The sequence below is a fragment of the Mastacembelus armatus genome, chromosome 11 (assembly GCF_900324485.2).
Source record: "Mastacembelus armatus chromosome 11, fMasArm1.2, whole genome shotgun sequence".
NCBI classification, from domain to species: domain Eukaryota; kingdom Metazoa; phylum Chordata; class Actinopteri; order Synbranchiformes; family Mastacembelidae; genus Mastacembelus; species Mastacembelus armatus.
In genome coordinates, this window is record NC_046643.1 from 20,690,883 (window position 1) to 20,714,082 (window position 23,200).

General features: G+C 42.9%; 4 gene segments (V, D, J or C); 2 read left to right on the forward strand and 2 right to left on the reverse strand.

Annotated features, from left to right (window-relative positions):
* Window positions 1-212: 212 nt before the first annotated feature.
* LOC113126893 (Ig kappa chain V region K-25-like) lies at window positions 213-809 on the reverse strand. The segment is given in 2 exon segments: window positions 213-650; window positions 758-809. Coding segments are annotated over 2 exon segments (375 nt in total).
* Window positions 810-8,283: 7,474 nt separating this feature from the next.
* LOC113126930 (Ig kappa chain V region 3381-like) lies at window positions 8,284-8,753 on the reverse strand (the record flags this gene model as incomplete). The annotated part of the segment is given in 2 exon segments: window positions 8,284-8,594; window positions 8,702-8,753. Coding segments are annotated over 2 exon segments (363 nt in total), but the record flags the coding sequence as incomplete, so codon positions are not given.
* Window positions 8,754-9,119: 366 nt separating this feature from the next.
* LOC113126317 (Ig kappa-b4 chain C region-like) lies at window positions 9,120-10,570 on the forward strand. The segment is given in 3 exon segments: window positions 9,120-9,131; window positions 9,259-9,310; window positions 10,047-10,570. Coding segments are annotated over 3 exon segments (390 nt in total).
* Window positions 10,571-15,714: 5,144 nt separating this feature from the next.
* LOC113126318 (Ig kappa-b4 chain C region-like) lies at window positions 15,715-17,273 on the forward strand (the record flags this gene model as incomplete). The annotated part of the segment is given in 2 exon segments: window positions 15,715-15,775; window positions 16,762-17,273. Coding segments are annotated over 2 exon segments (384 nt in total), but the record flags the coding sequence as incomplete, so codon positions are not given.
* Between the last annotated feature and the right edge of the window lie 5,927 nt (window positions 17,274-23,200).

Sequence of the window (23,200 nt, forward strand, 5' to 3'; positions counted from 1 at the left end):
CATCTTGATTCTTTGGCCAATCCCTTAAAACCATGGGATTATACTGGGATATGAAAGGATGGTGAGACGCTGTCATGGAGAAAGGAGTTTAAATTCTATCAACATCATTTTGGATCATTGGACCTGTTTTTGTTAAATGTTGATTTGAACTGTGTGTGTGTGTGTCTGTGTGTGTGTGTGTGTGTGTGTGTGTGTGTGTGTTTGTGTGTGTGTGTGTGTGTGTGTGTCCTCAGTGAACTGTATCAGTCTCTGCAGTAGTTTCCAGCTGCAGCAGTCAGTTCAGTTTCTGTTCAGTCTGACTGAGGGAGGTTTTTGTACGACCATTTTTCACAGTGTGAACACACCCTGACTGTTGATCTCATGATAACTCTGACAGTAATAAACTGCTGCATCTTCAGCCTGGACTCCACTGATGGTCAGAGTGAAGTCAGAGTTTGATCCACTGCCTGTAAAACGATCTGGAGTTCCTGATACTCGACTGCTAGCATAGTAAATGAGCAGTTTAGGACTTTCTCCATCTCTCTGTTGGTACCAGTGTAAATAGCTCCCACCATAAACATTCTGACTGGTCTTACATCTGATGGTGACGGAGCCTCCCAGAGCAGAGCTCACTGCTCCAGGCTGAGTCACTGTGACCTGGCCTCTGGACTCTGAGGACACAGAGACAAAAACATAAAGCAGCCTGATGGTTTTGTCGGCTTCATTTCACAGCGACGGATGTTCATAGAGGAGAGGAGTTGGATTCTCTGGACTTTACCTGTGAAGCAGCAGCAGAGGAGAGTCCAGAAGAGGACGGAGATCAGAGTCATGTTTTTGATGAGGAGGATTTCTGTGGCTTCTGTTGTCATGAAGGACAGCTGTCAGTCATCCAGTGTTCAACTCTCAGGACTATAAACTGTCCCAGAGCACTGGAGCATGGTGCTGCTGATGCAAAGTGGCTCTCTATGGAAATGTTCTGACTGAGTCCAACAGGGACTTGGATCACTCTGATCAGGCTGATGATTCATGGATCAATCACTTTATCACATTATTGATTAGGAATGTGTTGATTTGTTTGGTGGATGTTTTTTCCTAAATATCTGTTTTGAATGAATGAATGATGGTGCATGTGCAACATTTAGTTTGAATTCAAGACATTAAAAATCTACTAAATATTCAACAAATGAATTAATTTGGGTGTTTTCTGGAGCTCAGTTTTAGTTCATGTTTATAACAGCACCTGTGTGTTACAGACTGTTTTTATTTGAATTATTTTTATTTATTCATTACGTTCATTCATTGCTCGCATCAATATTTTACTTTTTTAGCCCAAATGATAGTAATAGATATGTTTAATTTACTTATGTGCAATTAAATATTTATGTCCTTAATTTTCTGTGGAAACAAACATTCAGTGTCTGAGGAAATGTAGAAATTGGACATATAAAGTCAAATATCATCAGCATATAGAGACACACAAAAAGTGAAAAACTACTTTCAAATGAAACTATTTTTACATTTGAGCAGTGTCAGTCTGAAAGAACAAAAGATCTGACAACAGACACTGTGATGCTCTTTCTTTACAAAATAAAGGCATTAATTCAAATCCAGATATTCAAACTCAGCACACGTGAACATCATTGAAACATTTACATCAATTTAGAGACGATTTCTAGTTTTTTATTTTTATGGAAACTTGTCCTTCACTGATGTTGGAGACGGCGGAACATCTGAATCTGTTGGACAGAAAACCAACAGAAAAACAACAACAATATGAATCTGTAGTTCAATAATAATGTTGTATATAAAACATTTACTATGCAAACTTTAAACTGCAACAAATCTGCTTTTTCATTATTCATAAGGAGTTAAAAACATAAAAATAAAATATGTCAACATGGTCTATAGTGGGTCAATTAATTTATCTGAATTAATTTATCTGAATCCTGTTCACTGTTTAATTAATTAATTTTTTTTAGTGTAATGTCGGGATTAATGAGTATTTTGACTCTGCTTTAACTAGTTACTAAATTATGTGTTGGATGAATTAAAAGTCATAAAATAATTAAAATTCATGTCAAAACATATTTTGATACTAAACCGCATATTTTGATGTTTGAGGTTTAGTGCAGCTATGGAGTCAGATCAGTTCCTCTGCAGCTGAGGGAGGTTTTTGTACGACGTTGTTTCACTGTGTGAACGGTCTGCTGTAATCCTGCTGACAGTAATAAACTCCTGCATCTTCAGCCTGAACTCTACTGATGGTCAGAGTGAAGTCAGTCCCAGACTGACTCCCACTGAAACGATCAGAAACTCCAGAAAAACGTGATGCAGCATTATAAATCAGGAGTTTAGGAGCTTCTCCAGGTTTCTGAAGGTACCACTGCAAATCATCACTAACATATGAAGTGAACAATCTACAAACTAACATAAGAACTGACTTGACATCTGATGTTGACAGTCTGTCCTGGAACAACAGACTGCGATCCACGAGACTGAGTCAGGGTGATTTGTCCTGATGAACCTGGAAAACATGAACAAGAGGAGAAGGCTTATTGAGACCAGTCCAGCTTGGAGAAAGACGATCATCATCCAAACAGAAGAGGATCATTTCTTTAACATGTGGACAATAGATGGAAGAAGCTCAGTGTTGCTCGTGTCAGCGTTTCTCCATCAGAGCAGAACATCATTGTGGTGAACCTGGCTGCATCCTGAAGCAAAATTTTCAGAAGAGAGTCTCACCCTTAACAAGGAGCCCCAGGGTGGCCAGCAGTAGAGTCAGAGACATCATCCTCATCATCATCATCATGGTGCTGCCGGCGTGTGGGTGGCTATGAAAGGCCTGGACGGCCACTGATGAACACTGGCCTCTTAACGTCTGGAGCACAGAGGCAGGACACATATGCAAACACACAGAGTCAGTCAGCTGCAGCTGCCCTCACCATGGCAGCCTGCTTCCTCCTCACTGCTGCATATTCACATGTACAGGATCAAACAGTCTGGCAGTGAACTCGTCCACTTCTTTGTAGATTGATGTGAAAACAGCTGTGACATGTTTGTGTGTTTGTAAGGTGGAGATTTCACCAAGTGAAGCTGAGACATGAGTTTGCCAAAGTGAAATGATGCTTTGACTCTGAAGCCAGTGTGGATCATTTGTCCCAAAATGCTCAGAGGAATGGAAATTTGAACATCCACAGCTCAGTGATAACTGGGAAAGTCCATGTGCTGAGGATGATCATGTGATGGGACTGAAAGCTGCACACAGAACTTTTAGTCTCACTGAGCTTGTTTGATTTCTGAGTTAATAGTCAGAGAGAGTGTGTCATCCCATTTGCTTTGGCAGGTTCAATCTTTGCAGTAAGGCAAGTCAAGTTAATTTATATAGTACAGTTCATACACAGAGTGATTCAAAATGCTTTACAGAAATAAAAGACAAGTTTAAAATACATTCGAAAGAAAAGAAACAGCAATTAGTACAAAATGAACTTTAAATGAAATTACAGGATAAAACACTTTCAGTTGTCATATGGTGAACTATAAAGAAAAGTTTTTAGCTTGGACTTAAACATTGCCAGAGATGAGGCCTGTCTAACATCATCAGGAAGACTATTCCAGGTTTTAGCTGCATAAGACTGAAACGCTGCTTCTCCTTGTTTATTCCTGACTCTGGGCACGAACAGAAGGCCTGTCCCTGATGTTCAGAGTCCAAGAACTAATTGGTGTGCAAAGAGCAAAAAGGTGCCAGTGTCATAGTGCAGGTGGTGGAAGGGAATGGTGGAGAGCTACGAGTTTAAAAGTTGGATGGCCTGATTGAAGAAGCTTCTTTTGTGCCGGGCTGTCTTGATGACAGAACTGTCCTCTGAAGTCTTTGGATGTCTGATTTAGAGGCGGAACTAAACCAGACAGTGATGGAGGAGCACAGGATAGACTCGATGACCACCGAGTAGAACTGGGTCAGCAGCGTCTGTGGAAGGTTGAACTTCTTCAGCTGGCGCAGGAAGTACAACCTCTGCTGGGCCTTCTTCGTGATGGAGTCGATGTGGAAGTTCCACTTCAGGTCCTGAGAGATGGTGGTGCCCAGGAACCTGAATGACTCCACAAGTGCCACAGTGCTGTTCATAATGGTGAGAGGGGGGTGGGTGGGGGCATTTCTCCTGAAGTCCACAACCATCTCCACTGTTTTGAGCGTGTTTAGCTCCAAGTTGTTGTGACTGCACCAGCAAGCCAGCTGCTCCACCTCCTGTCTGTATGCAGACTCTTCACCGTCCTGGATGAGACCAATGACAGTGGCATCATCTGCAAACTTCAGGAGTTTCACAGAGGAGTCACAGGAGGTGCAGTCGTTTGTGTAGAGGGAGAAGAGCAGTGGGGAGAGAACACACCCCTGGGGGGCGCCGGTGCTGGTGATGCGGGAGCCAGAAGTAAATTTCCCCATCCTCATTAGCTGTTGCCTATCCGTCAGGAAGCTTGTAATCCACTGACAGGTAGAGTCAGGAACGGAGAGCTGGGAGAGTTTATTCTGGAGGAGTGATGGAATGATGCTGTTGAATGCCGAGCTGAAGTCCACAAACAGAATCCTTACATAAGTCCCTGGTTTGTCCAGATGTTGCAGGATGTAGTGCAGCCCCATATTGACTGCATCATCCACGGACCGATTGGATCGGTAGGCAAACTGCAGGGGGTCCAGGAAGGGTCCAGTGAGGTTCTTCAGGTGGGCCAACATCAGTCTTTCAAAGGACTTCATGACCACAGATGTCAGAGCCACTGGTCTGTAGTCATTGAGTCCCGTGATTTTTGGCTTCTTGGGGATGGGAATGATGGTGGAGCGTTTGAAGCATGAAGGGACTTCACACAGCTCCAGTGATCTGTTGAAGATCAGAGAGAAGATGGGAGCCAGCTGGTCAGCACAGGTTCTGAGGCATGTTGTTGAAACCCCATCTGGTCCTGGTGCTTTCCTTCTCTTCTGCTTCCTGAAGAGCCGACACATATCGTCCACACTGGTCTAAAGTATCAGAGCGGAGGAGAGGGGATTGATGGTTGGAGGTGTTAATGGTTGCTCTGGAGGACAATCAGGGCGGGTGGGGGGTGATTCAAATCTGCAATAGAACTCATTCAGATCGTTCACCAGCGTTTGATTGCCTATTGAGGAGGGGGATGGAGTCTTATAGTTTTGTTATTGTCCTCAGGCCTCTCCACACTGAAGCAGAGTCGTTAGCTGTAAACTGGTTTTCCAGCTTTTTGGAGTAGCTCCTCTTAGCTGCTCTGATCTCTTTATTCAGTGTGTTCCTGGCCTGATTATACAAGACCCGATCACCACTTCTGTAGGCATCTCCTTTGGCTTTACGAAGCTGTCTGAGTTTTCCAGAGAACCACGCTTTGTCGTTGTCGTATGTTAAGAAGGTCCGGGTGGGAATGCACATGTCCTCACAGAAACTGATGTAAGATGTAACAGAGTCCGTGAGAATATTGTCCTCTCTGGTGGGGCACTTGATGTGCTGCTTGAATTTGGGCAGTTCGTGGCTCAAGTGTGCTTTATTAAAGTCTCTGAGGATGAGAAAAACAGAGTCCGGGTGCTGCTGCTCTGTGTTTGCGATCTCCTCAGCCAGCTGATGCAGCGCGTCGCACAGGCGTGCTTGCGGGGGAATGTAAACACTGACCAGAACGCACGAGGAAAACTCCCGCGGAGAGTAGAGGGTTTACAGTTAATGAAAAGCGCTTCCAGGTCAGGACAGCAGATCTTCTTCAACACTGTTACATCTGTACACCACCTCTTTTAACATTAAAACACACAGTTATACAATTATACCGACAGTGTTCACAGATAAAAATTGTGATTTGTAATCCAAAGAAAATTTTACAACTGCTGTATGTGGTATGTGTGGATAGAATCATTACTTTGTCAAGTTACTTAAAGATATAAAAATCAGAATACAGAATGGATGATTGTGGATTGATTCAACATCACAGTAGTGTGTGATAAAGATTTTATGCTGTATTCAAAGTTATGGGATGTATTATAGTATGTCCAGTGACAGATGCACTGATGTAGTTTCAGGTTTGGGAAGTGTTTTATCTATTAGTGGAGTCCAAATGACTTCAAGTATTTGCACTTTAACCGTTCATTGTTTGTCCTTAAGTGTCTGTTTCTTCCCTTTGACTGTGTGTGAGTGAAGATAATATGGGCCGAACCACAGCCGAGCTCCAACCGGGCTGCACCGGTTCTTGTGATCTGGGTCGTGTGGGCCCGTTGTGTCTGGAGCATCATCCGGTTCCTGATGGTGAATATTTCCAATCAGGCTGAGAGACCTTCAGCTGCACTCGCTCATTTTTTGACCTTTGGATCTAATGTGGAAGTTGGAAATAAAAGTGTGGGCTTTATCAGTGTGTTTGGTTCTGGTGCTGGTTCTCAGGGACCTCATTTCCAATTAGGGAGGCTGCTGTTTGTTTTAAGCCCTTTTTAAAGAGGCCAGCATGTTAATTTTAGTGTGGTGTATAATTTTCCTGTTTCCTTTTAATATCAAATTGCTTTGTTTTGCTAAACACCATGTGGGGCCAGTAACTGAGATAAATAGGTGCAATAGTGAATCAGCCTGTATGTGCATATGTGACCATCTACTGTGAACAGGTATGAACTACTTCACTCTCAGCAGGTAAAGCTTTGGGGTAGCTGCCTTGGGACTGGGGCCCTGTAGTCCCTTCTTTCTAGTCTACACTCACTTGCACACTCTGTAGACCCGATACAGCTTGAGGCTTAATTTGGGTGTTTTCTGGAGCTCAGTTTTAGTTCATGTTTATATCAGCAGCCGTGTTTTACAAGCTGTTTTTATGATGTATCATTTGAACTATTTGCACTTTAACCTTTTATTTATTCATCACGTTCATTCATTGCTCTCTTCAAAATTTTACTTTTGTAGCCCGGATGACAGCATGGTGGCTGAGTGGTTAGCACTGTTGCCTCACATCAAGAGAGGTCGTGGGTTCGCATCCCGGCCTTTCTGTGTGGAGTTTGCATGTTCTCCCTGTGCTTGCGTGGGTTTACTCCGGGTACTCCGGTTTCCTCCCACAGTCCAAAAACATGCATGTCAGGTTGATTGGTGACTCTAAAATTGCCCGTAGGAGTGAGTGTGAGTGTGTGAGGTTGTCTGTCTTTGTGTGTCTATATGTGGCCCTGCGACAGACTGATGACCTGTCTATGGTGTACCCCTGCCTTCCACCTGAGAGAGAGCTGGGATAGGCTCCAGCGGATCCCCGTGACCCAGAACAGGAAAAGCGGGTATAGAAAATGGATGGATGGATGGATGGATAGCCCGGATGAGAGTAATAGTTATGTTTAATTAACTTTTGTGCAATTAAAAGTTTATATCCTTCTTAATTTTCTGAAGAAACAAATATTTAGTGTCTGAGGAAACTTAGAAATTGGAAATATAAACTATATCATCAGCATACAGAGACACACAAAGAGTGAGAAACTACTTTCAGATAAAAATATCTTCACATGTGAACAGGGGCTGTCTGAAAGAACAAAAGATCTGACAAAAGACAATATTTGCTTTCCAAAATAAACCATTCATTCTAATCCAGATATCCAAACTCAGGATGTATCAACATCACAAGGACAATTACGTCACTTTATAATCATCTTAAGATCTCTATTTTTATTTCTGTGGAAACTTTACCTTCACACAGTTCAGTTACAGTGTCCTCCTGTGTGTTCACCATCCTGACTGTATCCAACAACAATAAACACACCGGGGTCAGACACACCAGCTCCAAGATAATAGTCCTCCCCCACCTGAGCTCTCCCACCTCAGCACAGGGCCTCAGTTCCTGACACCATCCTGCCCTCAGTCCACACTTCATGATGTGTATAAATCTGAGGAGCCTGTGATCTCACTGACGTGTGTATGGACAAACACAGCTGTGTATGTGTCCATGTATACATATAGAAATAATTTGGGGACTTTGTCCGGTTGTTGAGGTGGGAGGTGACTGTTTGAAGTTCAAAAGAAAAACTTGTGGAGACAAAGTGAACATCATGTGTTTGTGTAGGTTTGTATTTCTACCTTATTTCTACCACTTTTTCAGACACCTATTTGAGGGTTAAGACTTAGTTCTAGGGTTAGGGTCTATGGTTTTCATTATGTCTATGAGAGTCCTAATTAGGATAGAAATATGAGTTGGTGTGTGTGTGTCCTCAGTGAACTGTATCAGTCTGTGCAGTAGTTTCCAGCTGCAGCAGTCAGTTCAGTTTCTGTTCAGTCTGACTGAGGGAGGTTTTTGTACTACCGTTTTTCACTGTGTGAACACCCACTGACTGTTGATGTTGTGTAAACTCTGACAGTAATAAACAGCTGCATCTTCAGCCTGGACTCCACTGATGGTCAGAGTGAAGTCAGAGTTTGATCCACTGCCTGTAAAACGATCTGGAGTCCCTGATTCTCGAGTGCTAGCATAGTAAATGAGCAGTTTAGGAGTTTCTCCATCTCTCTGTTGGTACCAGGCTAAACGGTTTGATGCATAAACATTCTGACTGGTCTTACATCTGATGGTGACGGAGCCTCCCAGAGCAGAGCTCACTGCTCCAGGCTGAGTCACTGTGACCTGGCCTCTGGACTCTGAGGACACAGAGACAAAAACAGAAAGCGGCCTCATGATTTTGTCGGCGTCATTTCACAGCGACGGATGTTCATAGAGGAGAGGAGTTGGATTCTCTGGACTTTACCTGTGAAGCAGCAGCAGAGGAGAGTCCAGATGAGGACGGAGATCAGAGTCATGTTTTTGATGAGGAGGATTTCTGTGGCTTCTGTTGTCATGAAGGACAGCTGTCAGTCATCCGGTGTTCAACTCTCAGGACTATAAACTGTCCCAGAGCACTGGAGCATGGTGCTGCTGATGCAAAGTGGCTCTCTATGGAAATGTTCTGACTCAGTCCAACAGGGACTAGGATCACTCTGAACAGGCTGATTATTAATGGATCAATCACTTTATCACATTTTTGATTAGGAATGTGTTGATTTGTTTGGTGGATGTTTTTCCTAAATATCTGTTTTGAATGAATGAATGATGGTGCATGTGCAACATTTAGTTTGAATTCAAGACGTTAAAAATATAATAAATATTCAACAACTGAATTAATTTGGATGTTTTCTGGAGCTCAGTTTTAGTTCATGTTTATAACAGCAGCTGTGTTTTACAGACTGTTTTTGTTGACTTTGTTTGTTTCAGACTCAGAGAGCCGTGTCTCTGCACTGAGAGGTTTTTGTACGACGCCTCAATCAGTTTGTATCACTGTGGTGGACTTTTGGTGGAGGAACCAGACTGGAAGTTGGAAGTAAGTTTCTGCACAAATACTAAATATAATAGTGTAAAGTGACATTTTAGATGCTGTTTTTAATGTTTCTGTCTGATCAAACTTTCATTTATATTTGTAATTTGTTTAGTATTTATGGTTTTATTCCACCTCCTTCATGAAGGTGAACTCAGAGCAGTTTGATTCAAGTTGCTCAAATTTAAACCACTTCAAGTCTAAAAACACTGAAACTTTAATTCTACTTTAAAAAATCTGAAAATGATTTTCATTTTTTCACCATAGTGACTATTATTACAGTGACTTCATTTCACTTAGTTTATGTCAAAACAAACAGAGATAAAGATTTTGTGTCACATGTTATTTTAAATGTGTCTTGAAATCATGTGAACAGTTTGTTAAACAATGACTGAAATCAACATGAAGTTCATTCAGGTCATTTTCTGTGTTTGTTTCTTTCACTAAATATTTGAATGTAAATATTTTGGATGTTTTTGATGATCCAGTTTTGTATCGTCTGTAGTTTGACATATTTCAGGTCAAACTGTGAGCTGACTGTCTCTGTGCTGATGTGCATGAGAGGTTTGTTAAAGGGAAGTGAAACAATGTGTGAGTCAGTGACTGGTGGAGCAGAAAAACCATCTGACACAAAGTCCTTAAAGGAGAAAATCCACTCTGACACAGGAAAGGTGTCCAGGTGTGTGCTGTTTGATTGACAGCTGTGTGGTACCTGTGCTCTAAGCCGATCGGTGTCTCCTAGGTGATGTCCGTCCCACCCTGACGGTGCTGGGCCCCTCCAGCCGGGAGCTGCAGCAAGGGAAGGCCACCCTCATGTGCCTGGCCAACAAGGGCTTCCCCTCAGACTGGAGTCTGACCTGGAAGGTGGACGGCAGCATCAGCAGCAGCAGCAGCCTGGAGGAGAGCAGGAGCCCCGGGGTTCTGGGGAAGGACGGCCACTACAGCTGGAGCAGCACCCTGAGGCTCCCTGCAGACCAGTGGGGGAAGGTGGGCTCTGTGACCTGTGAGGCCACCCAGGGCTCCCAGAGTCCGGTCACAGAGACACTGAGGAGAGACCAGTGTTCATAGTCCTGATCTGACTCTGGGACTCTGCTACTGGTTTTACTCTGATTCTGGTTTGACTCTGTAACTGTTCTCAGTCTTTGTTCTGCAGCTCTGTCTCCCTCTGGTTCCCTCCCTCCTTCTCTAGTTTCATGTTTTATCTATAAAGTTTTTGTGCTTGTTACAATTTGAATCATCACAGTAAATAAACATTATTTCATCAAATGACTTGTTTCCTTGTAATAGTGACACAAAATAATGTTTCTGTCCCAATAGTTTTATTCAACTCAGAGAAATTCAAATGTTTAGACGTCATTGGTGGAAACTCTCAGGTTGAAATTCATTTACAAAGTCATCAAATCTGCCAAGACTGAATCATTGATTTGATCAGAATCATAGAATATGATCAGTTTATTAGATAAGATAAATTGAATTATTCCCATGTCCCATGAGTCACAGCGTGGCTGTGATTGTACAGACCTACATTAACATGGCCTACCCCAGTCAAACAGTTACTATTCATTGCAGCAATAGCTCCAAGATAAAAACTATTTTTGAGTCTTTTTGTTCTTGCTTCAAACGTCCTCTACCCTCTGGCTGAAGGCAGCAGCTCAAACAGATGTTTACCTAGTCCCAGATGTTCCTCGTGATACTCTGCTCCCTTTTCAAGCTGCCGGACCAGTCTAGATGTTCCACAGAGGGTCGGGGGCCGCCGGGACTTTTCTGGGCCGTATTCAAGACTCTCTGGAGAACTTTATTTCTCTGTGACTGTGCAGCTGACAAACCACACACACATGCAGTAGGTCAGTGTGCTTTCAGTTGCACCAGCAGTTTTTCAGGCAGGTAGTTTTTCCTGAGAATCCTCCAAAAAGACATTTGCTGGTTCACTGTCTTTGCTATAATCAACCATCACTAACTTTAGCTCAGACTGAGAAGTTTCCTGGGAAATGAATTAACCACATATTCATCCAGGATCAACTAAAGTGTTAATGTGCACAACTGACGTTAATGTGTTTGTTCTGTTTTATTGGTCAGAACAACAATGTGAAGTCTGAGTAATGTGTCAGTCATTTATGTTGCAGTGCATGTGTAGTTTATGTAGACAGCAGGAGTTTATTTATTCATAGCTACGACTGAAGGAAGAGAGTAGTGGGATACAATACACTCATAGACATGAATGGAAAAACTGTGTGTGTGTGTGTGTGTGTGTGTGTGTCCTCAGTGAACTGTATCAGTCTCTGCAGTAGTTTCCAGCTGCAGCAGTCAGTTCAGTTTCTGTTCTGTCTGACTGACGGAGGTTTTTGTACGACCATTTTTCACTGTGTGAACACACTCTGACTGTTGATCTCATGATAACTCTGACAGTAATAAACTGCTGCATCTTCAGCCTGGACTCCACTGATGGTCAGAGTGAAGTCAGAGTTTGAGCCACTGCCTGTAAAACGACCTGGAGTCCCTGATGCTCGATAGCTAGCAGCATAAATGAGCAGTTTAGGACTTTCTCCATCTCTCTGTTGGTACCAGGCTAAAAAGTGGATGTCAGCCAACTCATACACATCCTGACTGGTCTTACATCTGATGGTGACGGAGCCTCCCAGAGCAGAGCTCACTGCTCCAGGCTGAGTCACTGTGACCTGGCCTCTGGACTCTGAGGACACACAGACAAAAACATAAAGCAGCCTCATGGTTTTGTCGGCTTCATTTCACAGCGACGGATGTTCATAGAGGAGAGGAGTTGGATTCTCTGGACTTTACCTGTGAAGCAGCAGCAGAGGAGAGTCCAGATGAGGATGGAGATCAGAGTCATGTTTTTGATGAGGAGGATTTCTGTGGCTTCTGTTGTCATGAAGGACAGCTGTCAGTCATCCAGTGTTCAACTCTCAGGACTATAAACTGTCCCAGAGCACTGGAGCATGGTGCTGCTGATGCAAAGTGGCTCTCTATGGAAATGTGAAGTGTGAGGCCCCTGAGGGCTCCCAGAGTCCTGTGACAGTAAAAGAGAGACCAGTGTTCATAGTCCTGACCTGCCTCCTGGACTCCGCTACTGGTTTTACTGATTTTTTTCTGACACTATCTCATTCTGAAACTCTTTATCATTTTACTATGTTCCTGACATGTTCACTGGTTTTGTTTAATGTTGAGTGTTTCAATATTTCCAGACTAATAAAGATCTGATCATCAAATCAGTTGTGTTTCCATGTATGTTATTCATTTATTTATTCATTACATGATTTTAACATTCACAGACAAATTGATGTAAATACACTGAGCCTGTGTCAGTGATATATAGTAAAAAACTTAATTTAAAATTAGTTTTAGGTTGTAAAGGTGTGGAGGTCATGACCTTTTCAAGTTTTTAAAGGTATAGCTTAAACTATTTGCTCTTTCACCTTTTATTTTCAAAACATTCATTAATTGCTCTCGTCAACATTTTACTTTTTTTTAGCCCATATGAGAATGTGGTCTACCTGCCAACTGGACCCTCTACTCACCACCTTAGTTTAAGACTGCACCCACTCCCTCTCTCCTCTCATAACCAATATTATTCACTCTTCTCTCTGGTTCTGTTCCATCATCTCTAAAGACTGCTAAAATCACACCTATCCTCAAAAACCCAGCTCTGATCCAACAAACCTGAATAATTTCCACCCCATCTCCAATTTACCATTTATCTCCAAAGTCATAGAAAAAACAGTTGCTGCTCAGGTTCATAATCATCTTACTAACAATAATTTGTATGAACAATTCCAGTCTGGTTTTCACCCCCTCCATAGCACTGAAACAGCTGGCGTAAAAATTATAAATGACTTCGTGTTAGCTGCAGATTCTGGACTCATCACTATTCTCATCCTCCTTCATTTAACTGCCGCATTTTATATAATTTCACACTTCACTCTCCTTCATCGTTTATCATCAGTTGGTATCATCAACACTGCACTCACCTGGTTTCATTCATACATCTCTGGCCCCACTGTTGCTCCAAATTAAAAATCACAGATCCCATTCCTCATCTGTTAGTACTGGTTTTCCCCAGGGCTCTGTCCTGGGCACACCTCCTGTTCATTATATACTTACTCCCACTTGGTCTCATTTTCCGTGAATACAATATACAATTCCAATGCTATGCAGATGACACCCTGGTCTGTCTTTCCTCTAAACCCACCACTGCGCTTCCCCCTTCCTCCCTCTCTGACTGCCCCTTGGACATCAAAATGTGGTTTTCTCACAAATTAAACAGTGATAAAATTGAATTTTTGTTTATCGCTACCAAATCTACACTCTCTAAAGTCGACATTTTCTCTCTCCCCATTGATCACTCCACTATTCTCCCTTCCCCTCAGGTAAAGAGTCTGAGTGTCACCCTTGACAGTACCCTCTTCTTTTCCGCTCATATTAACCATGTCACCAGGGCGGCCTACTTCCACCTCTGTACTTTCAATCGTCTGCACTCATCACTCACCCCCTTTAACACTGCCATCCTCATGCATGCCCTCATCACATCCACAATTGATTACTGTAATTCACTTCTATATGGTTTACCTCACAAATGCCTCCATAAACTTCAACTGATCCAGAAACGATCTGCCCACATCCTCTCAAGAACCCCACCTTCTGATCACATCACACCAGTTTTTAGACAACTTCACTGGCTCTCTGTCAAATTTCAAATCCATTATAAAATATTACTGCTCAGAGGAATGGAAATTTGAACATCCACAGCTCAGTGACAACTGGGAAAGTCCATGTGCTGAGGATGATCATGTGATGGGACTGAAAGCTGCACACAGAACTTTTTGTCTCACTGAGCTTGTTTGATTTCTGAGTTAATAGTTAGGGAGAGTGTGTCATCCCATTTGCTTTGGCAGGTTCAGTCTCTGTAGTTCTATATATGTTGATGTAGGGATATGAGCTGTATGTGCAGAGGCTTTTTGGGTCTTTGATCATCAAGGTTTCTGCTGCTGATGACTTTAGATTGGACTTGGAACAGGACTTGAAACAGCTGGGATCCAGTATGAGGCTGAGGGCAAAGGTCATGAGCAGGCATTTTCTCACTGACTGTCCCAGTTTGGCTCATCTTGATTCTTTGGCCAATCCCTTAAAACCATGGGATTATACTGGGATATGAAAGGATGGTGAGAGGCTGTCATGGAGAAAAGAGTTTTAAATTCCATCAACATCATTTTGGATCACTGGACCTGTTTTTGTTAAATGTTGATTTGAACTCTGTGTGTGTGTGTGTGTGTGTGTGTGTGTGTGTGTGTGTGTGTGTGTGTGTGTGTGTTTCCTCAGTGAACTGTATCAGTCTCTGCAGTAGTTTCCAGCTGCAGCAGTCAGTTCAGTTTCTGTTCAGTCTGACTGAGGGAGGTTTTTGTACGACTGTTTTTCACTGTGTGAACACCCACTGACTGTTGATGTTATGATAACTCTGACAGTAATAAACTGCTGCATCTTCAGCCTGGACTCCACTGATGGTCAGAGTGAAGTCAGAGTTTGATCCAATGCCTGTAAAACGATTTGGAGTCCCTGATGCTCGACGATTTGCCCAGAAAATGAGCAGTTTAGGACGTTCTCCATCTCTCTGTTGGTACCAGGCTAAAATGTAATCAGAACCATCATAGTAAACATCCTGACTGGTCTTACATCTGATGGTGACGGAGCCTCCCAGAGCAGACCTCACTGCTCCAGGCTGAGTCACTGTGACCTGGCCTCTGGATTCTGAGGACACAGACACAAAAACATAAAGCAGCCTCATGGTTTTGTCGGCTTCATTTCACAGCGACGGATGTTCATAGAGGAGAGGAGTTGGATTCTCTGGACTTTACCTGTGAAGCAGCAGCAGAGGAGAGTCCAGATGAGGACTGAGATCAGAGTCATGTTTTTGATGAGGAGGATTTCTGTGGCTTCTGTTGTCATGAAGTACAGCTCTCAGTCATCCAGTGTTCAGCTCTCAGGACTATAAACTGTCCCAGAGCACTGGAGCATGGTGCTGCTGATGCAAAGTGGCTCTCTATGGAAATGTTCTGACTGAGTCCAACAGGGACTTGGATCACTCTGATCAGGCTGATTATTCGTGGATCAATCACTTTATCACAGTTTTGATTAGGAATGTGTTGATTTGTTTGGTGGATGTTTTTCCTAAATATCTGTTTTGAATGAATGAATGATGGTGCATGTGCAACATTTAGTTTGAATTCAAGACATTAAAAATCTACTAAATATTCAACAAATGAATTAATTTGGGTGTTTTCTGGAGCTCAGTTTTAGTTCAGGTTTATAACAGCAGCTGTGTTTTACAGACTGTTTTTGTTGACTGTTTGTTTCAGACTCAGAGAGCCGTGTCTCTGCACTGAGAGGTTTTTGTACGACGCCTCAATCAGTTTGTATCACTGTGGTACACGTTCGGTGGAGGAACCAGACTGGAAGTTAACTGTAAGTACATTTGACTTCTATATTAATTCAAATTAAAAGTTTTGACTACTTTTATTGAATAAAATCAGACTTTCCTTTAATATTTTGGCTGATAATTAAAATGTAATGTTGAAGTGAATGTTACAGACGTCACTGTGTTACTGATACAATTCTGTCTGATGAAGAAACTCTGATGTTGCTCTGAAATTTTCATTTGGACAGTTTGTACATTTTAATATGATGTTTTTACAAAGAAACATTTATTTATTGAAGACAATATTCTGGTTTATAATTTGTCCTGTTTTGTTTTCAAACTTGGACTGAAAGAAAATCGACTTCATTGATTTGTGTGTAATAATGATCAAACTTCAGCCAAACAAATCTGCCACAATAAGTTGGAGAAATTCAAATCATTGCATGTGTTTTTCCTGAAGCTTCATTCAGGACTGAACAGTTTAATATCAGGTCAAATCCTCCCAGTATCTGATGAACTTCATAACCTGACCCGAGCTAATTGAACTACTTGCTGTATTAGTACGATTAATATTAGAGCTGGGAAACATTTCAGCATTAAAAACTCTGTGAGCAGTGAAATCTGTGCTCATGGTCCAGCAGTGATGCCTGTGTAAATGAGACCTTCTTTTATGAGATTTGGTTTGAACTAAAACATGTGGAGGATCAAATAAAAGCCTCACACTCTGGCTTCACTGCAGCATTTGGATCCTTGAACACTGATGTTGAAGTTTGTTCATGAAACTAAAGAGTTTCCTGCTTGAAGCTGATTATCTTTAGCACTGAAACCTGCCTGTTGCCACGGTTCAGCAATGATGCCTGTCTGTTGCCATGGTTACTGAGCTCACAGAGGGAAACGAAACGCCGAAGACCAGTTTTGTCCGATGTGAGGAAGACCAGCAGAACCAGCAGCCTCCTCTGCTGGAACCAACAGGGTGGAGTTTGTTTTCTCTGTGTATGAGCTGTCTTCATATTGTCTCTGTCTCCTCCTCCAGTGGGTCGAGTGGTCCCCAACCTGACGGTGCTGGGCCCCTCCAGCCAGGAGCTGCAGCAGGGGAAGGCCACGCTCATGTGCCTGGCCAACAAGGGCTTCCCCTCAGACTGGAGTCTGACCTGGAAGGTGGACGGCAGGAGCAGCAGCAGCCGGGAGGAGAGCAGGAGCCCCGGGGTGCTGGGGAAGGACGGCCACTACAGCTGGAGCAGCACCCTGAGGCTCCCTGCAGACCAGTGGGGGAAGGTGGGCTCTGTGACCTGTGAGGCCACCCAGGGCTCCCAGAGTCCGGTCACAGAGACACTGACGAGAGACCAGTGTTCATAGTCCTGATCTGACTCTGGGACTCTGCTACTCTGATTCTGGTTTTACTCTGTAACTGTTCTCAGTCTTTGTTCTGCAGCTCTGTCTCCCTCTGGTTCCCTCCCTCCTTCTCTAGTTTCATGTTTTATCTGTAAAGTTTTTGTGCTTGTTACAATTTGAATCATCACAGTAAATAAACATTATTTCATCAAATGACTTGTTTTCTTGTAATAGTGACACAAAATAATGTTTCTGTCCCAATAGTTTTATTCAACTCTCAACTCTCAGTGTGAGGCCCCTGAGGGCTCCCAGAGTCCTGTCACAGTGAAACTGTGGAGACCAGTGTTCATAGTCCTGACCTGCCTCCTGGACTCCTCTACTGGTTTTACTGATTTTATTCTGATACTGTCTCATTGTGAAACTCTTTCTCATTTTATCTTTTTTCTGATATGTTCACTGATTTTGTTTAATGTTGAGTGTTTCAATATTTCCATACTAATATAGATCTGGTTGTCATTTGGGGAGCTCTTATCATTTGAGTATGTATCTTTTAAAATGGAGCAAAAATTATCTCCTTTTGTACTTTTATCATCCTCTACAAACCTCCCCAATGCTGTCAAAATTTTATTGATGAATTTTCTGAGATGCTTTCAGTTGTCCTCACAGAGTTTGACTGTTTGGTTATTACAGGTGATTTTAATGTTCACATGGATAAGGCCTGTGACAGATATGCCAAAGAACTTTCTACCATCCTTGAAACGTATGGCCTTAGTCAGCACGTTAGGGAGCCGACCCATACCAGAGGTCACACTCTGGACCTTGTCATTACTAAGGGTGTTAACGCTTCTAATATCACTGTGATTGATGTTGCTTTGTCTGATCATTTTTGTGTCTTTTTTGATTTGTCCATAATTCCCAAAGATGCAACTGGACCTACACTTGTTCAGAAAAGACACATAAATGATAACACCAGGACACTGTTTATGGAGATGATTAGGTTTGAAAATACCACTTTCTCTCATGTTGAAGATTTGTTGAATTCATATACTTCAAGTGTTCTAAATGTCATAGATGTGATTGCTCCTGTTAAGGATAAACTAATCAGGAACAGGCAAAAGCCACCGTGGGGAAATGATGACTCGGTCAGGGCACAGAAAAGGGAGTGCCGGAAGGTCGAACGAAGATGGCGTAAATCAAAGCTCCAGGTTCATTATGACATTTATAAGCAGATGTTGTGTGTGTTCAATGAAACTCTACATAGAAAGAGAGAAATGTATTTTTCTGAAATCATCAACAACAGTAGTAACAACTCACGTGTCCTGTTTGCTACAGTGAGTAGGTTGACAAACCCTCCATCTCCATTGCCACTGGAACTAATTTCAACATCTAAATGTAATGAATTTGCATTATTTTTTAATGACAAGATTCAGGGTGTTAAACAAACAATAAATTGCACAAGGCAGATACCAACTCTGCAGCCATCCAGGAGATGCTTGGTAAAACTGAAACACTTTACACCTGTAAATGATATAACAGTTGAAGAGACCATCTCAAGTCTGAGCTCATCCACCTGTTGCCTTGATGTTTTACCCACTAGATTTCTGAAATCAGTACTAAGCAGTTTGTTACCACAACTCACTCAATTAGTTAATAACTCATTACAGTCTGGAACATTTCCAACGGCCTTGAAAATTGCTGTCATCAAGCCTCTCCTGAAGAAGAGCAGTCTTGATGCCATGGTGCTGAACAACTACCGGCCCATATCAAACCTGCCGTTTTTAGGCAAAATCATTGAAAAAGTTGTTTACCAACAACTTACTGACTTTCTCATGCTAAACAACTGCTTTGATGATTTTCAGTCAGGTTTTAGGCCCCATCACAGCACTGAAACTGCCCTCATCAAGGTGACAAATGACATTAGTCTGAACACCGACGCTGGCAGAGCCTCTGTCTTGGTACTGCTGGATCTAAGTGCTGCTTCTGACACAGTGGACCATGTGATCCTATTACAAAGGTTTAGAGGACTGGATAGGCATCTCTGGTACTGCCCTTAAATGGTTTAAGTTCTATCTTGAAGACAGGAAGTATTTCATTGAAGTTGGTAACTGTGTCTCAGACCAAATGGTGTTGACATGTGGGGTCCCCCAAGGGTCCATCTTGGGACCCCTTTTGTTCAATCTTTGCATGTTTCCTTTAGGCCAGTTAATACGCAGCAATAATATGTCCTTCCATAATTATGCAGATGACACTCAGATTTACATTTCACTCACAGCTGGTGAATATGGACCAGTCGATTCACTGTGTCACTGCATTGAACAGATCATTGTGTGGATGCAAAACAACTCTCTCCCAATAAACAGTGACAAGACTGAAATAATCATCTTTGGGCCACAGACACAAAGAGAAAGTGTCAGCAGTCACCTCGAGTCTCTTTCTCTAAAATCTCAAAATCAGGTTTGACATCTAGGGGTAATCATGGACTCAGACTTGAATTTTAACAGCCACATTAAATCGATAACATCGTCAGCATTTTACCATCTCAAAAACATTGCCAGAATTAAAGGGATCATGTCTAAACCAGACTTGGAAAGACTCATCCATGTTTTCATCTCTAGCAGGTTAGATTACTGTAACGGCCTGTTCACGGGGCTCTCAAAACGAGCTGTAAGGCAGCTACAGTACATTCAGAACGCTGCTCAGGTCCTGACTAGAACCAGGAAGTACAACCACATTACTCCTGTTCTCAGATCTTTGCACTGGCTTCCTGTCTCTCAGAGAATAGACTTCAAAACAGCACTGCTTGTGTATAAGTCTCTTCATGGCTCCGCACCCCATTACATCTCTGACATGCTGATGCCATATGAACCATCTCGAACTCTGAGAACATCAGGGACAGGCCTTCTGTTCGTGCCCAGAGTCAAGACTAAACAGGGAGAAGCAGTGTTTCAGTTATATGCAGCTAAAACCTGGAATAGTCTTCCTGATGATGTTAGACAAGCCTCATCTCTGGCAATGTTTAAGTCCAAGCTAAAAACCTTTCTTTTTAGTGTGGCATATAACATATGACCTGACTAGACCTGACAGTGTCTTATCCAAACCGATCTATCTGCACTCAGTTTCCTCTAATATTAATTTTTAACTTTTTTTTTTTTTTTTTTTTTAAAAACTGTTTTGTCACTACTTCTGTCCAGTTGGGGGAGACAATCGGACTCACGGTCAGTACTCTAAATCTGATCCCCCCCCCCCTCCATATCACTGAAACAGCTGGGGTAAAAATTACAAATGACTTCCTGTTAGCTGCAGATTCTGGACTCATCACTATTCTCAGCCTCCTCGATTTAACTGCTGCATTTTATATAATTTCACACTTCATTCTCCTTCACCGTTTAGCATCAGTTGGTATCATCAACACTGCACTCACCTGCTTTCATTCAAACATCTCTGGCCCCACTGTTTCTCCAAATTAAAAATCACAGATCCTATTCCTCATCTGTTAGTACTGGTGTTCCCCAGGGCTCTGTCCTGGACACCTCTCCTGGTCATTATATACTTACTCCCGCTTGGTCTCATTTTCCGTGAATACAATATACAATTCCACTGCTATGCAGATGACACCCAGGTCTGTCTTTCCTCTAAATCCACCACTGCGCTTCCCCCTTCCTCCCTCTCTGACTGACTCTTGGACATCAAAATGTGGTTTTCTCACAAATTAAACAGTGATAAAATTGAGTTTTTGCTCATCGCTACCAAATCTACACTCTCTAAAGTCGACATTTTCTCTCTCTTCATTGATCACTCCGCTATTCTCCCTTCCCCTCAGGTAAAGAGTCTGACCCTTGACAGTACCCTCCCCTTTTCCACTCTTATTAACCATGTCACCAGGGCGACCTACTTCCACCTACGTACTTTCAATCGTCTGCGTTCATCACTCACTCCCTTTAACACTGCCACCCTCATACATGCCCTCGTCACATCCAGGATCGATTACTGTAATTCATTTCTATATGGTTTAACTCACAAATCCCTCCATAAACTTCAACTGTTCCAGAAATTATCTGCCCACATCCTCTGATCCCATCACCCCGGTACTTAGACAACTTCACTGGCTCCTCGTCAAATTTCAAATCCATTATAAAATATTACTACTCCCTTTTAAAGCTCTCCAAAAGCTTGAACCCCCCGCTTCTCTTAGACCTCCTCCAGTTATATACTCCCTCCCGCTCACTACGGTCCTCTACAGCATATAGAGACACACAAAAAGTGAAAAACTACTTACAAATACAAATATTTTTACATTTGAGCAGTGTCAGTCTGGAAGAACAAAAGATCTGACAACAGACACTGTGATGCTCTTTCTTTACAAAATAAAGGCATTAATTCTAATCCAGATATTCAAACTCAGTACACATGAACATCACTGAAACAAGGACACAATTATTCAGTGAAGCTGAGACATGAGTTTGCCAAAGTGAAATGATGCTTTGACTCTGAAGCCAGTGTGGATCATTTGTCCCAAAATGCTCAGAGGAATGGAAATTTGAACATCCACAGCTCAGTGACAACTGGGAAAGTCCATGTGCTGAGGATGATCATGTGATGGGACTGAAAGCTGCACACAGAACTTTTAGTCTCACTGAGCTTGTTTGATTTCTGAGTTAATAGTCAGAGAGAGTGTGTCATCCCATTTGCTTTGGCAGGTTCAATCTCTGCAGTTCTATATATGTTGATGTAGGGATATGAGCTGTATGTGCAGAGCTGTTTGGGTCTTTGATCATCAAGGTTTCTGCTGCTGATGACTTTATATTGGACTTGGAACAGGACTTGAAACAGCTGGGATCCAGTATGAGGCTGAGGGCAAAGGTCATGAGCAGGCATTTTCTCACTGACTGTCCCAGTTGTGCTCATCTTGATTCTTTGGCCAGTTTCAGCATCCAGGAATCGGGTCGCCGAGGTCCCCGTCCTCGACTACTGCCTGATCCAATAGGCACCGGCCCCTTATGGATCCTCCTGCGGGTGTCACGGTCCTCGGTTTTTGCTTCATAAGAGGTCACTTAACCGGCCTTAGTCTGGTCCGTCACCTAGGACCTGTTTGCCTTGGGAGACCCTGCCAGGGGCATATAGCCCCGGACAACATAGCTCCCAGGATCATATGGGCACTCAAACCCCTCCACCACAATAAGGTGGCGGTTCAAGGGGGGGCATCGGCAGCAGTAATGCGGTCGGTGTACCGGTCCGTTGTGGTGAAGAAGGAGCTAAGCCAGAAGGCGAAGCTCTCGATTTACTGGTCAATCTACGTTCCTACTCTCACCTATGGTCATGAGCTCTGGGTCATGACCGAAAGGACAAGATCGCGGATACAAGCAGCTGAAATGAGCTTCCTCCACAGGGCTCCCTTAGAGATAGGGTGAGGAGCTTGGTCACCTGGGAGGAGCTCGGAATAGAGTCGCTGCTCCTCCGCATCGAAAAAAGTCAGTTGAGGTGGCTCGGGCATCTGTTTCGGATGCCTCCTGGGTGCCTCCCTGGGGAGGTGTTCCGAGCATGTCCCACCGGGAGGAAGTCCCGGGGAAGACCCAGGACACGCTGGAGTGACTATGTCTCCAAGCTGGCCTGGGAACGCCTCGGTGTCCCCCCGGAAGAGCTGGAGGAAGTGTCCAGGGAGAGGGAAGTCTGGGTATCCCTGATTCAGCTACTGCCCCCGCGACCCGGCCCCGGATAAGCGGAAGAAGATGGATGGATGGATGGAATCTTTGGCCAATCCCTTAAAGCCATGGGATTATACTACGATATGAAAGGATGGTGAGACGCTGTCATGGAGAAAAGAGTTTAAATTCCATCAACATCATTTTGGATCATTGGACCTGTTTTTGTTAAATGTTGATTTGAACTCTGTGTGTGTGTGTGTGTGTGTGTGTGTGTGTGTGTGTGTGTGTGTGTGTGTGTGTGTGTGTTTGTGTGTATGTGTGTCCTCAGTGAACTGTATCGGTCCCTGCAGTAGTGTTTAATTTATTTTACATGAAAATATTTAAAAGCTTATGTCCATTATAGGTTTCTGTGAAAAAAATCTTCAGAATGGTTGAGGAAACTTAGAAATTGGAAATATAAACTCAAATATCATCAGCATATAGAGACACACAATTCAG